This window comes from Danio rerio, chromosome 17 (genome assembly GCF_049306965.1).
Source record: "Danio rerio strain Tuebingen ecotype United States chromosome 17, GRCz12tu, whole genome shotgun sequence".
Lineage (NCBI taxonomy): Eukaryota > Metazoa > Chordata > Actinopteri > Cypriniformes > Danionidae > Danio > Danio rerio.
In genome coordinates, this window is record NC_133192.1 from 57,902,501 (window position 1) to 57,918,636 (window position 16,136).

The window sequence follows — 16,136 nt, forward strand, 5'->3', positions numbered from 1 at the left end:
CAGCTTTTAATGGTAAACATGTATTAATTCTATTGTTTATAATCAGACTTGATCAAAACATTCTGCAGAAACACTTTGATTGACATTCTCACTTTGTACGAGTCATCAGAGGGGGAAAGCCCCGCCCACTAGTGACCATCTCTCCCTCATTAGCATAAGACATCAGTCTAGTGTTTGAATCTGCCACTGTGCTGACACACAGGCAATTACATAATTAAGTGTTGTTAAATAAGATCTACATCTTTAATTGAATTGAATCCATTTACCAGAGTACTTATTAACTGCATCTTAACTGTTTTCAATAACACCGTACCTCCTATACCCTTTTCCAGGTACCATTTAGCTTTCTTCTTGTCACATGTGCAGAGTGGCTGACCGTCAGGAGCATGAAGGAAACAGTTATCATAAAGAGGAGATTTCCTGAAACACAGCAAACGTTTCTTCATTGTTGCTTTTTGCACAAAATCACAAAATTGTAAAACAAATAAAATAATAAAATAAATATATATATTTATTTATATATATTCTAGGAATCTTGGTCTAGAAGCTTGTGGAAAGCTGAGGTCAACATAGCACACATCATGTAGTGACAATCACTCATAATGCTAATATAAAAATCATGTGAACAAACTGTATGCAAGCGCCGTCCGCTGTTGAATCTAGCCCTGAGCTGTAAAAACTAGTCCAGAGCGCCATCTGATACAAACTAGTCGAGAGCATTGCTTGTTGTTAAAAACTAGCCTAGAGCGCCATCTACTGTTAAACACTAGTCTAGAGCGCTGCCTGCTGTTAAAAACTAGCCTAGAGCGCCATCTGCTGTTAATAACTAGCCTAGAGTATCATCTGCTGTCAAAAACTAGACTAGAGCGCCATCTGCTGTTAAAAACTAGTCTAGAGCGCCATCTGCTGTTAAAAACTGGCCTAGAGCGCCGTCTGCTGTTATAAACTAGCCTAGAGCTGCGTCTGATGTTCAAATCTGGCCTGAAGCGCCATCTGCGGTTAAAAAAAAGTAGCCTGGAGCGCCATCTACTGTTAAAAACTAGCCTGGAGCGCCATCTACTGTTAAACACAAGCATAGAGCGCCACCTGTTGTTAAACACTAGTCTAGAGCGCTGCCTGCTGTTAAAAACTAGCCTAAAGCGCCATCTGTTGTTAAAAACTAGCCTAGAGTATCATCTGCTGTCAAAAACTAGACTAGAGCGCCATCTGCTGTTAAAAACTAGCCTAGAGCGCCATCTGCTGTTAAAAACTGGCTTAGAGCACCGTCTACTGTTATAAACTAGCCAAGAGCGGCGTCTGATGTTAAAATCTGGCCGGAAGCGCCATCTGCGGTTAAAAAACTAGCCTGGAGCGCCATCTACTGTTAAAACTAGCCTGGAGCGCCGTCTACTGTTAAACACAAGCCTAGAGTGCTGCCTGCTGTTAAACACTAGTCTAGAGCGCTGCCTGCTGTCACAAACTAGCCTAGAGCGCCATCTGCTGTCACAAACTAGCCTAGAGCGCCATCTGCTGTTAGAAACTAGCCTGGAGAGCCATCTGCTGTTAGAAACTAGCCTAGAGCGCCATCTGCTGTTAGAAATTAGCCTAGAGCGCCATCTGCTGTTAGAAACTAGCCTGGAGAGCCATATGCTGTTAAAAACTAGCCTAGAGCACCATCTGCTGTTAAAAACTGGCCTAGAGCGCCATCTGCTGTTATAAACTAGCCAAGAGCGGCGTCTGATGTTAAAATCTGGCCTAAAGCGCCATCTGCGGTTAAAAAACTAGCCTGGAGCGCCATCTACTGTTAAAACTAGCCTGGAGCGAAATCTACTGTTACAAGCTAGCCTTGAGCGCCATGTGATGTTAAAAATGGAGTGCCATTATAGCTGCTATAAAAAATTAGCCAAAAGCTCTGCCTGTTGGTAAAAACCAGAGCAAATTGTGATGCATTCTATAATTATAAAAAAAAAAATAATGCATCTATTGATTGCCCCTGCCCTGGTTAAGAGCCCCCCACAGTGACTGCTCTGTCCATCAGACAGTAATCCTCCAGCTCTCTCATTACCTGGCTGAGTACCCGACTCCCAGTGGTTTGCGTTTGTTGCGCCGTGGGTCTGGAACTTGCTGGTCTCCAGACTCAGGACTGTCCACAGTGGATTTTCGACTCCGCCGCCGTCTCTCCCCCTCATCCCCATCTCCTCCACAGCGCCCCCTGAAGGGCACGTCCACGAGCCCCTGACAGCATGCTGACAGATGGAGAAACACCGCTTCACCCTCTGCAGGCAGGTGGCGTTCTGTGTTCATGCCCAGCAGATGGAAAAACAGTGCAATGGAGATTTGGGCGTCACGTGCTGCATACGTTATCTGGTGAACACAGCATGACAAACCATTAACTGTTGTCTGCATATGCTAATGAGGCGGTGATGAGAGTAAATTTAAGCAGTCACGTTTAAGCCGCTGTTTAGCTATGGATATTTATTGTTATAAAATGGCAGGACATGTAACAAATCATAAGGACTGCTTAGCTAATACACTATCAAGTGTGCACTTGGTTTTAGTGTGCATAGTGTGTTCTACTTTCACTCTTTAAATTGAGCAAAATTTTAAAAGGTCAAAAGCGTCGTCTGCTGTTAAAAGTTGCCTAGAGCGCCATCTGATGTTTAAAAGTAGCCTAGAGCGCCAATTGATGTTTAAAGGTAGCCTAGAGCGCCATCTGATGTTTAAAGGTAGCCTAGAGCGCCATCTGATGTTTAAAAGTAGCCTAGAGCGCCAATTGATGTTTAAAGGTAGCCTAGAGCGCCATCTGATGTTTAAAGGTAGCCTAGAGCGCCATCTGATGTGTAAAAGTAGCCTAGAGCGCCATCTGATGTGTAAAAGTAGCCTAGAGCGCCATCTGATGTTTAAAAGTAGCCTAGAGCGCCAATTGATGTTTAAAGGTAGCCTAGAGCGCCATCTGATGTTTAAAGGTAGCCTAGAGCGCCATCTGATGTGTAAAAGTAGCCTAGAGCACCATCTGATGTTTAAAAGTAGCCTAGAGCGCCACCTGATGTTTAAAACTACCCTAGAGCGCCATCTGATGTGTAAAAGTAGCCTAGAGCGCCATCTGATGTTTAAAAGTAGCCTAGAGCGCCACCTGATGTTTAAAACTACCCTAGAGCGCCATCTGATATGTAAAAGTAGCCTAGAGCGCCATCTGATGTTTAAAGGTACCCTAGAGCGCCATCTGATGTGTAAAAGTAGCCTAGAGCGCCATCTGATGTTTAAAGGTAGCCTAGAGCGCCATCTGATGTTTAAGTAGCCTAGAACGCCACCTGATGTTTAAAACTACCCTAAAGCGCCATCTGATGTGTAAAAGTAGCCTAGAGCGCTATCTGATGTTTAAAGGTAGCCTAGAGCGCCATCTGATGTTTAAAAGTAGCCTAGAACGCCACCTGATGTTTAAAACTACCCTAGAGCGCCATCTGATGTTTAAAAGTAGCCTAGAGCGCCATCTGATGTTTAAAGGTAGCCTAGAGCGCCATCTGATATTTAAAAGTAGCCTAGAGCACCACCTGATGTTTAAAACTACCCTAGAGCGCCATCTGATGTTTAAAAGTAGCCTAGAGCGCCATCTGATGTTTAAAGGTAGCCTAGAGCGCCATCTGATGTTTAAAGGTAGCCTAGAGCGCCATCTGATGTTTAAAGGTAACCTAGAGCGCCATCTGATGTTTAAAGGTAGCCTAGAGCACCATCTGATGTTTAAAGGTAGCCTAGAGCACCATCTGATGTTTAAAGGTAGCCTAGAGCACCATCTGATGTTTAAAGGTAGCCTAGAGCACCATCTGATGTTTAAAGGTAACCTAGAGCGCCATCTGATGTTTAAAGGTAACCTAGAGCGCCATCTGATGTTTAAAGGTAGCCTAGAGTGCCATCTAATGTTTAAAAGTACCCTAGAGCGACATCTGATGTTTGAAAATAGCCTAGAGCACCACCTGATGTTTAAGTAGCCTAGAGCGCTACCCGATGTTTAAAACTAGCCTAAAAGGCCATCAGCTGTTTAAAAGTAGCCTAGAGTGCCATCTGCTGTTGAACTAGCCTAGAGCGCCGTGTGCTGTTTAAAAGTAACCTAAAGCACCATCTGTAGTTTAAAACTAGCCTCGAGCGCCAACTGCTGTTAAACACTAGCCTAGAGCTTTGATAAATCAGAGTGCGGTCTGCTGTTAAAAACTAAACTAGAGCGCCATCTGCTGTTTAAAAGTAGTCTAGAGCACTGTCTGCTGTTAAAAACTAGCCTAGAGCACTGTCTGGTGCTCAAAATTATCATAGAGTGCCATATCCTGGTAAAAACTAGCATAGTGTGCTGTCTGCTGTTGTTTTGTACAAATAAAATATTAGGCTACACAAAAGGCTCTGGAGGGCTGCAGAAACACTGGCCAGGTTTGCTGAGATGATGATGCTGCTGCTGCTGCTGCTCACCTGTTCGGGGCTCAGCTCCTCCGCCTCCCAGTCACTGCAGCGCAGCTCCACTGATTTATCCAGCGTGACGTTCAGCAAATCTTCAGCCAGAGACTTCAGACTCAGGCCGTTAGTCAGCACCGCTTGCTTACTGCAACACCAACACAATGAATCCTTTTCACAGGACTGTTATGACATGTTTAACGCTCATCAGCATCTTAAATCCTTGAAAGATCAATATATATCTAATAATATAATCCCAACAGAGAAAACCACCAACAGTCAACAATGCATGATTAAATGCAGTCATGGCTTTGCTATCAAAAAGAAATTATAATGAAAGTCCAAAGGGCAAAAACAGCCACCAACACTAGCAAAGGGTATTCAATTTGAACACTACACTAGGGGTAAGCAGTGTGTACCTCCGTCTGAGGGCTAGATATCGCAGGTCTACAGTGCAGCTCAGAGTCAGGCCGTGGTCCTGCGCCAAACGTTTGCCATCCTCATAGCAGCCTACGCCGACTTTCAGCACCCGCTGATCCCGGAGCAGCCCGATCAGAGATTTGGGCAGTTGCGCATTCTGAAATGCCAGCAGACGAACCAGCACACAGCGGCCCGTGAACGAGGAGAGCTGCAGCAGAGACACTGCAGACACACGGCCCTTCACTGACACCTGAAGAAGAGCAGGAGAACCACACGTTACCAAAAACCTCACGCCACAAACACGAGCTTCACTTCTGATCCAGACCGCATGTTAACTGAAGATTCACGTCAACTGATCTGTGTGGAGACCTGGCAAAAATGCATTAACATTTGTAAATAAACAACAACAACAGCAAAAAATATAGCTGTAAGCAGCAATTAAGGGGTCAAGCACTTCAGAGGCAGAATGAGCAAAGCAGTCCAGAAGCCAAAAGCAACAAATAAACATGCAGTCTAAAGTTATTAGCAAATTTATGATTCGTTGATGATTGGTGAACGGTTTATAACTCCTGACTACTAGGTGGCGTAGTTACCAATTTTATGTGTTGAGGTCATTGTGAGTTGCCAATGACAGACCTAAAGATCAGTGTCAATATGTTTAAGCATTGCAGAGTTATAGCCTCAGATTCACTTTGACATCTTGCTAGCACATTTGTTGATGCTGTAAACGACAACAGTTTCACTGATGAATATGATTTACGTAACTTTTGGTCAGCATAGTCTGAAGATTATCGAAGTCAAATGTGGTGACAGTTGAATCAACGGTCGAGGAGGAGTTTGCAAAAGAAGGTCTTTAAACAAATTCAATATGGCCGACAGGAGGTTTGCCCAAATGTGGCATGTTTGGTATCAATGTTGTCGGCATGACACAATAAATAATTTGACATCATTTTTACAACAATAAAGCCATGCAATAAACATTTATTAGCTGTTTTGGAATATTCAATATTGATGGTTAGTTAAGGGTTTATAAGGCATAAACACTAAGTGGCGCTGTTGTAAAATTTGTGTGTTGTGATTATTGTGAGGTGCCAATGACACAACTAAAGTTCAGTGTCAATATGTTCAAACAGAATAACAGCCGCAGATGATCTTTGACATCGTGCCAGCACATTTGTCGGTGGTGTAAACAAAAACCGTGTGGCGTATCAACATGAATTCAATAACTTTGACAACATGGTCTGAAGAAAATCCGAATCAAATTTGATCAAAAACGGAAAAAAGGTCTGGGAGTTTGAAAAAATATGTTTTTAATAATAATAATAAATAAAAAAAAAAAAATAATAATAATAATACCTTACATTTATATAGCGCTTTTCTGGACACTCAAAGTGCTTTAACACATAGAGGGAATCTCCTCATCCACCACCAGTGTGCAGCATCCACCTGGATAATATTGTGCCAGACCGCACACCACACACCAGCTGATTGGTGGAAAGGAGACAGATTGATAAAACCAATTATGATAAAGGGATGGTTAGGAGGGCATGATGGACAGAGGCATCTGGTACATTTGGTCAGGATGCCGGGGTTGAACCCCCTGGGATTTTTTAAAGGTTTTTTTTAGTCAGGACCTCGGTTTAACATCTCATCTGAAAGACGGCGCTCACTGAGCAGTAAAGTGTCCCCTTCACTACACTAGGGCGTTAGGTCCCACACAGACCACTGGTTGAGCGCCCCCTGCTGGTCTCACTAACACCACTTCCGGCAGCAACCTAGCTTTTCCATGTGGTCACGTCAATAAGGAATGTTTAGAAAAAAGTTATTAGCATTTTTCAAAGATTGCTTTAGAAGTTTGGGTCGCTGTTTAGAAGTTTAGGTCGAAGACGAATACTATGTTTTGTGATCATACATGAATATGTTTGTAAAATATAGTATTTATCTAAATGGGCGACGCCCAAAAAGGCTGACCCGGGAAAATCAGACATCATTCGACTCGGCATGCTCTATCAGATGTGAGGAGATCAGATTTATGAGTTTTGGATGAAGGGTTGAGAAGATAAAAAAAAAAAGCTATTATTAATATCTACCAACCACTAGGACGGGGGTCACCAAACTCGTTCCTGGAGGGCCAGTGTCCTGCAGATTTTAGCTCCAACCCTAATCAAACACACCTGAACAAGCTAATGAAGGTCTTACTAGGTATACTTGAAACACCCAGGCAGGTGTGTTGAGGCAAGTTGGAGCTAAACCCTGCAGGGCACCGGACCTCCAGGAACAGTATGTCTGATAATATTTGTTCTTCTGGAGAAAGTCTTATTTGTTTTATTTTGGCTAGAATAAAAGCAGTTTCTAATTGTTTTAACCCATTTTAAGGTCAATATTATTCGCCCCTTCAGCAATATTAGTGTTGGATTGTCTCCAGAACAAACCACTGTTATACAATGACTTGCCTAATTACCCTAACTTTACCCTAATTACCCTAGTGAAGCCTTTACATGCCACTTTAAGCTGAATACTAGTAAATATCTAGTCTAATATTATGTGCTGCCATCATGACAAAGAGAAAATAAATCAGTTATTAGCAATTAGTTATTAAAACTTATGTGTAGAAATGCATTTAGAAAACCCGCTCCAATTAACAAAAAATGTGGGGAACAAGATACAGGGGGGCTCATAATTCAGATTTCGACTGTACATGATGAATCAACTGTAATTGTGAGTTTAGCAAATCTCTGTTTTACAGTGTTAAAGTCTCACCGCCCCCCTCTGATCAGACTGCAGACAGACGCATGCTTACACGAACTCTTTTTACCCATTCACAGTCCAGGCCCAGCACTGGATACATTGACAGATCCTTCTGGAGAGCCGGCCAGAGATTGTCCCAGTCCTGAGGAGAGCTGATGACCACTGGCGGCTCCTCCAGCAGCGTGTGCGCCCGCAGTGGCTTCTGGGATACTGGTGGTGCTGACGGCTCCTGCAAAGAGTTCAATACTTTAATGCAACCATACAGCACCTGACAAAAGTCTTGTCGGCTATCCAAGATTTAGGAGCAACAAATAATAACTCGACTTCTAGTTGATCATTTGGTATCAGAAGTGGCTTATATGAAAGGTAAAGGCCTCTAGATGACGCTGATTTGAGCACAATAAAATCTGATCATGCCTTGATTATTAATGATTTGATTAGGACAGTAAGATCTGACTCTGCTCAGACTAAAGTCTCATCACTGAACAGAAATAATGTCCAGTATAGAATATAAAGTCCTGCTGCAGTGAAGACAGAATGAATATTGTGTCTGACTCCATCATGAGCTTGGAGGACTGCATCCATACATCTCTGACATGCCTCAAACCACTGATTAATAAAGTCATCTGGAATGAAGAAGAAAGCCTTCAGCAGGACTCCCAGAGTTCATCAAGATCCTTTGTGTTCATCTTTAATGCCTCCTCCATCTTACCCCAGACATGCTCAATAATGTTCATATCTGGTAACTGGGCTGGCCAATCTTGAAGCACCTTGACCTTCTTTGCTTTCAGGAGCTTTGCTGTGGAGGCTGAAGTATGAGAAGGAGCGCTATCCTGCTGAAGATTTTGCTCTCTCCTGTGGTTTGTAATGCTGTTGATGTTGATCATCCACTCTGCAGATCTCTCTCACGCCCCCATACTGAATTTAACCCCAAACCATAATTTTTTTCTTCACCAAACTTGACTGATTTCTATGAGAATCTTGGTGCATGCTGGTTCCAGTAGATCTTCTGCAGTATTGGTGATGATTGGGATGCAGATCAACAGATGATTATTAAAATCCACCTTCTGACCAACTAGAAGTGCAGTTATTATTTGCTGCTCTTACACCTGGCATCCACGACAAGACTTTTGTCAGGCAGTGAATATGACATTATTACAATTCTATATAAAAAATTCAATCAAAGAGACATAAAATGTGCTCATGTTCTAACATCTGACAGCTTGTTGTTTGCATTACGTTTGCATCATGATGAATTGGTATGGTTAATAGTAATATCGGAAATCCCTGCATCTCTACTAGGCATGGGATGATATCCAGTTTTAAAGTTTACCATGGTTTGGATACATCAAGACCATGAGTTTAAACCAGCTAAAACTGGTTATACCAGTGGTTCTCAAACTTTTTTCATCAAGTACCACCTCAGAAAAAAAATAGTCTCTCCAAGTACCACCAAAATGAGCAGTACTGAAATACAGTAACGTAGTAGGCCCAGTAAAGCAGCTACAACTCTGCACAGTTAAAAAAACGTGGCAGATTACCTCAGAAATATAGGCTATATGTCATATTATATACATCATTTTTAATAAATTTTTAAATATGCAGCACGTACATGACATGTTTAATTCCTCTGTGTACCACTAGAAGGAAGCCTGCGTACCACTAGTGGTACACGTACCACAGTTTGAGAACCACTGGGTTATACCCTTCCTACAATGCGTTTAAGGTTATTTTAATGTGTTATTTATGACAATTTTAATAATGCCCCGTTTACACTAATAGGTTTTAAAATGAAAACGATCCACGTCCCCACTGGCGTTTCACCCAGCGTTTCTGAAAAGTTCCACATCCACACTATACAGCTGAAAATGCAGATCACGTGACCACACACACACTCTGGCATACACTACAGCGTATGCAGACGTCTGAGCTCCAGGCAGTCAGCGGGTGCTTTGAGCACAGAACCCCAGGTGAGAGCAGCGCAGGTCAGACAGTTCACCAAGGATCCTCCGCTGGATCTCATCTCACTATAGTTGTTAAACCTGATCTTTAATTCATCTGGTGTCCGTCTACGACTCTTTGGTCTCTTGAATCTATTCCTTGTTCTCAGGTAACATGTTTTAGCTAAGCGCAAAGATAAGTTAATATATGTAACCACATACACTGACTCTGCACATTTGACTGATTGCTTGCCTTTATTTCCTAAATTGTATAAACTTATTGTATTTTATACATTTATAATGGCCATTATTGATTATTAAAGCTGATATTCAGCAGAAGAGAGGATTTTTGTCATATTATTCCCTGAAAATGAAAGGAGGCAGTGATGTTATAGGCTCTGCTTTGACGCTCATATAAATATGCAGCTACAGGACGCCTCAACATTTAAGTGTCTGTTGTTAATATAATAATGAAAATAGGCAGTTCCTAATGTCCATTTTATTGGGAAAATAGTGAAACAACACAGGGTGATGTGAATGCCGTTATGAAGTACACTGCTTCCTTTAAGGATTTACCCGACATGTCCTCGGGAGTTTGTTTTCCATTTCAAACTAGCGAAGTCTGAGCTTAAGGAAAGGATGCCGGACTGAACTGTGCGCACTTAATAAAGCTCCAATCAGAGAGGCGAATGTCTGCAGCTATGCCTCTGTTTTCAGATGCCTTCGTTTTCCCCCATCCACTGAGACAGAGCAGCAGCATTTAAAACCAAAACGGCCTCTCCAGCCTTTCCAGAATGCTCTGTTTTTAGGGCTGGAAAACTTTGGGGTAGTATGGACAGAAGGCGACACCGTGGCAAAACTTATGCATGTTAAACTAAAATGTATTAGTGTAAACAGGGCCTTTTTTAGGGCAAAAGTAACAGCCCACATCAAAAACTACTAGTCAGCCCACAATTCAGCAAACGTCTGAAAAACAAATCACTCATACACCAACATCCAGCATGCTGTAGAGCTGAACAGTGCAGTGGCTTTACTGTATATGCACAGAAAAGAAAGATCTCCAAATACGCCTTTTCAAGATGTACAGAAATCTGTGTTGCTGACACTAATGACGACAGCAGAACTCAATGATTTATTTTAATTATTTAGCCGGACACGTTCACTATTCCAAAATATTATAAATGTTTCCTAAAATAAACTATATTGAGCACTATCATACACCCGGCGCAGTGTGGCGCGGCGCAGTAGTGTTTTGGTAGTTTCAGCTTGGAGCAAGAGTCGTTTTGAGGCGTTGTTCTACGCTGTTTAAATAGCAAATGCATTAGCGCTCATGTGCGCCCATAGGCGTTCTGGTCTATAAAGGAAGGTGTTCTGAGGCGCACTGCTGGCGCGTCGCTATTTTGAGAAACTAAAATAGATTTTTCATTAGACCAAAACAAACCCGGTCTAAACTCCAGCGCAGAGTTGCGCCTCGCTCACACACTGCTTAATACACACAAGAGAGCAATAGGCAAATATCTTTACATATGAAAACATTTAAATATTAAGGATATATATATAAGATATAATAAGAATAGATATAGGATATAAATATAAAGGATTAAAATATTACAAAACATATTATTTTCTAGCCGACATAAATATGAAAAATCACTGCTTTTATGTCTTCTTCATCTCGGGAGGCTTTTTCAGTTCATTCATAACAATTTGCTTTTGTATAATGTTATTATTATTAGCAGTATTATTTATTATATCCATATTTATATTTGTTTTATTAAAAACAAGCTTAGATTTGCCCACCTGTCAGGTTTTAGACCATATGGGGCACAGCATGTGTTTTAGGATATAACTCAGGTTTTTGAGCACATTTTGTTATTATTGTTCATTTATTCGTTTGCTGGAAATTAGAACTGAATATAGAAATAGTTTTGAAACGAATATTTGCGCTTAACAAACAAAATTATTTATTTATAGACTAATTGATGTCTGTGCGTAAAGGTTTCCCTATCCAAGAGCCAAAGTGAAAGTAGATCCATTATCTCTCATTCTCACGCAGTAGATGCTCTGTTTAACAGTTTTAACTGTGAACTGTTTGCTTGTGAAATGCTCAGTTTTTCCACTTAGTCTTACTTTACGTCCTGTTAATAGTGAATGCGCTCTTGGCGTGACGCAGTTGGCTCTTAAAGGGAATGGGAGATGAGACTCTGATTGGTTTATTCTCAAAACACACCTATAACTCATTAAGAAAATAAACTCAACCCTTTTAGACCATGCGCCGAAGCGCAAGACAGATTTTCCCGTCCTTAAATTAGCAAAAATGCATCCTGACACACCCTGAAAGCGTTTGCGCCCTGCGTTTTGCGCATGGATCGTCAAAATAGAGCCCTTTGTGTTCAACAGGGAAAAAGGTTGCTGTTCTTTTATACAGATTTTTTAAAAAAGAAGATATTGTAGAGCAGTAATCACAATCCTGTGATATTTTTATCCAAGGTTATCATAGCACCAGAATCTTATACAGGCCCATGCCTGACACTAACCTGCGAGGGCTGGAGGACGGCGTCTCTCTGGGCTAGAATGGGCTCAGTGGGTGCAGCGCTGGCGAGGGTTTTCTTCTTCTTCTGCGCTCGGAGGCTCCGCCACAGGAACAGCCCACCGAGAGTAGCTCCCAGCATGGTGGCCAGTGCGGCGGTGAACGTGCTCTGCTTGGACATCACTGCAGCTGCACCAACTCCACACTATACGCACAGTGTAAAAGGGGCTATTACTAGTGTTCAAGCAGACACACAATCATCACAGGCAGCAAGAGATGATGATGTAGATGTCGAATGTCCAACCACCAAATGATCTTGAATCACTAAATGCGCTACAGAATGTTACGTTTTCACTCAAACACTGCATGTTTTCTCTCAGCGCTGCTGGACACTCATAGCTTGTTGTACAGGGTTCAAAAGTCATCACCTGAGCATTAACATATCAGCACAGCTGGATTTTTGCTAGGGCTGCTCGAATTTTGGAAAAAATCATAATCACGATTATTTTGGTCATAATTGTAATCACGATTAGTCAAAACGATTATCAGTTGAAGTCAAAATTATTAGCGCTCCTGAGAATTTTGTTTTTTTTAAATAACTATTTCCCAAGTTATGTTAAACAGAGCAAGGAATTTTAACAGTATTTCCTCTAATATTTTTTTCTTCTAGAGAGAGGCTTATTTGTTTTATTTTAGCAAGAATAAAAGAAGGTTTAAATATTTTGAAACCCATTTTAAGGTCAATATTATTAGCCCCCTTAAGCAATATATTTTTTGATTGTCTGCAGAAGAAACTACTGTTATACAATGACTTGCCTAATTTCTCTAATTAAGCCTTTAAATTGCACTTTAATCTAAATGCTTGTATTTTGAAAAACATCTAGTAAAATGTTATGTACTGTCATCATAGCAAAGATAAAAACAAATCAGTAATTTGACATGAGATATCAAAATTATTATGTTCAAAAATACGTAAAAAAAAAAAACTTCTTTCCATTAAACAGAAATTGGAGGAAAAGGGTTGCTAATATTCAGGAGGGCTAATAATTCTGACTTCAACTGTATACATACAGTTATTTTCCACCCTGCAAAGGAAAGAGAAATAAATACAATAGAATAAAAATATGAAACAAACTGTGATTTAAGCATCTTCACCTTAATAAAAACACTTTAGCTACAAAATTCCTTCAGTTAAAAGCAGAGAGGAATTTTCTCGTCGTTTGATTAATGATAAAACAGGCGGCAGCATTTCGCACTCACGTGTCTTTTGATTCTCAACTCGTTTGTTTATTACACAAATGAGGGTTAATATGAATAATCACTAAACACAGCGTTTTGACACCTATTTGACCCTTAAAGCACTTACGTTAAGATTACTTTCGATATCTGCGCTCCTCTGCTCGTCTCAGTGTGCGAATGAAACCGAATGCTGACCGCACTAAGCACGCGGTCTTTCGCGCTTTTGGTATATGATGCAATAATCGTTTATCTCGATTAATGGTTTTTCATAATCGTTAGAAGCTGAAATCGAAATCAGATTTTCAATTAATTGCACAGCCCTAATTTTTGCTTACACAAAAAAAAGCAACAATCTGCTTGTCTTTGCTTATTACATGGCCCGTTTCCACTGAGTGGTACAGTGGGGTTTGGTGCCGTTTCCACTGTCAATAAGGGTACCGAACCAAACCGTACCACTTTTTCAGCACCCTTTCAAAAGGGTGCCAAAAACGAGAAAGGGTACCAAAAGGTGGAGCTACACGCGCAGCTGAACGCTGATTGGTTACAGAGATGCGTCACGAGCTCGTGGAGCTAGACAGAATGTAAACAAAGGATCCGCCATGTTCTAATACACAGCCGAGAGATTACATGGATATACAATATGCATATAATACCAAGCCATGGATGACACGGGCTCAAACAAACCTTGTCGTCGTCTTGATGAACAGACACAAAGCCAAGAAGAGCAAAATCTGCCGTGTGCTTTTGTTGCTTTAAGAGCCCGTCTAAAAGTGCGAGCGGTATTCGCTTTCTTCCGGGAGCTTGCGATCACGTCTATATTTGATATAACAAACTTCTTGAGCTGATGATAATAACGTGTGCGTGATTATTGAAGCGTCTCCGTCATCTGATCCATACAGAAAGAAAAGGACAAGCGCGAGAGTGAAGCGCAGGAATAAAAGAGAAGCTGTCAAAACACAGGAGCAAAAGTGTTTTAGCGACCTGAATCATGAACAAACTCCCATGATTATCTTCATCTTTTGGATTATTATGAACTGGGAATGACAGAATGACTCTCTAACAGAGCTTACATGTGCTGGTGAAGATTACAGACACAGATGAGAGGTTTGCGCAGACTGTGGGCTATATTGCACGCGTTTTTGAACTCAAATAAGTACTAAATGTATGATGTTTGTAGTTGTTCTGTAATTAATAATATATCGGAGACTGTAAGGGGCTGTATGTTCTCCATTTACAACTTGTAAACATTACTTTTCTGAAATTACATTATTAAGGAGAGTCCGAACATCCGAATATAAAACCAACTTTACCTCAATCAGTCCAAACACATGCGCTATAATAGGTCTGACGAACTAAATTGGTTGTAGTGTGTGTGAATGAGTGTGTATGGGTGTTTCCCAGTACTGGGTTGCATCTGAAAGGGCATCCGCTGTGTAAAAACATATGCTGGATAAGTTGGCGGTTCATTCCGTCTAAGCCGAATAAAAACGAATGAATGAATGAACATTTATTCCAGCCATATCTTTAATATTGTTGCCATTTTTACTCCAAACTCCAACTATTATACTTATTATTATTATATACTGTTTGAATGTCATAATCTACATCGGTCTATAAGTACTCAATCTACCATTATTCAATAGATTAAGTCCATACAGAGGCGTTATTTCAGTAAATGTAGTGATTTTACATCATTTATTATCACGCTAACACTTCCTGGCTGACGCAAAGTTACAGCTGTTTCATTATCATGACGGTGCTATTCTGTACAGCATGGCAAAACACACACAACATATCTATGAAACACACAAATTCATAAATGACATTAATTATAACACAATGCTAAACACATAACGCTTCCGTATTATGAACTGCAGATCTGTCAGAGATCTATATTCCTCCGCGTTTGTGAAAACAGAGTATTTTGAAACAGATATACCTTGTCCAAAACTAAAATAAGAGTTTAAATTGAACAGAATTTCTTTAATAAATCAATTTAATAAATAAACCATCCTCGAATTATGCGGACGAAGCACTTTATCCTCAGCGTGTGTTTGTTTATGATGTAGTCTTTCATTGTAGCAGCCCGCGGGGAGCTGCTCGTCGATGTGAATGGCTTTCCTAAGGTGTAATTCGGGAATAAATATTACTGAAAACACACGTACCTGAAAACTTGGCAGATGTCAGTGTGTGTAAACCCTGAAAACAACTGTAGACGCTTTCACACACACGCCTGTGATGAACAGCTGCAGCGCGTCTTCTTCTGAGGCTTTATTCGATCGGCGAGCGAACACAAGATGCGCGCCACAGCGACACAGCCGCTGGAGAAGCACATCACACACGGCAGCTGCTGAGGTAAAGTATTCGCACATGCATTTATTTATAAAACAGTGACATCTTTGAGTATATTGTGGTAAAGTTAGTTTTATATTCGGACATTCGTTCAGTGACAGCGGTCTCTATATTGTTTACCACACTACAGGGTCTGAAATCGCACGTGTATGACTTTAAATTAGCACTATTTAATTGTCAGTCGTTGGCTGCTTATAGTTTCCCTATTTAGAATTAGCAACTATATTATTATAACCTATATTATTGAGGAAAATGTCTGAATATACCAATATAAAACCAAATTCACCTCAGTTTTGAATATTCGGTCACTTGAGTATGACTTTAAAACAACATTAGCACTGTTGACTTGTAATACAATTTCCCTACTTAGAATTAGCAAATAATACTTTTCAGGATTTATATTATGAAGGAGAAAGTTTGAATGTGCAAATATAAAACCAACTTTACCTGAATATGAGAATTAAAGGGGATAGTTCACTCAAAAATTTATA

At 40.7% G+C, this 16,136-nt stretch overlaps 1 protein-coding gene across 2 annotated transcripts in view; it reads right to left on the reverse strand.

The window, feature by feature from the left end:
• The window catches only part of exd2 (exonuclease 3'-5' domain containing 2), a 23,919-nt gene extending 8,361 nt beyond the window's left edge, over nucleotides 1-15,558 (reverse strand). Inside the window, exons 1-7 of one of the 2 annotated variants that reach the window (XM_005169892.5) lie at nucleotides 15,459-15,558; nucleotides 12,062-12,259; nucleotides 7,652-7,813; nucleotides 4,836-5,086; nucleotides 4,435-4,564; nucleotides 2,045-2,343; nucleotides 314-420 (exon numbers count right to left, since the gene is read on the reverse strand). In XM_005169892.5, the coding sequence (XP_005169949.2) occupies nucleotides 314-420; nucleotides 2,045-2,343; nucleotides 4,435-4,564; nucleotides 4,836-5,086; nucleotides 7,652-7,813; nucleotides 12,062-12,235 (1,123 nt within the window). In that variant the 5' untranslated portion in view covers nucleotides 12,236-12,259; nucleotides 15,459-15,558. 2 annotated transcript variants of the gene reach the window in all.
• Nucleotides 15,559-16,136: the final 578 nt, after the last annotated feature.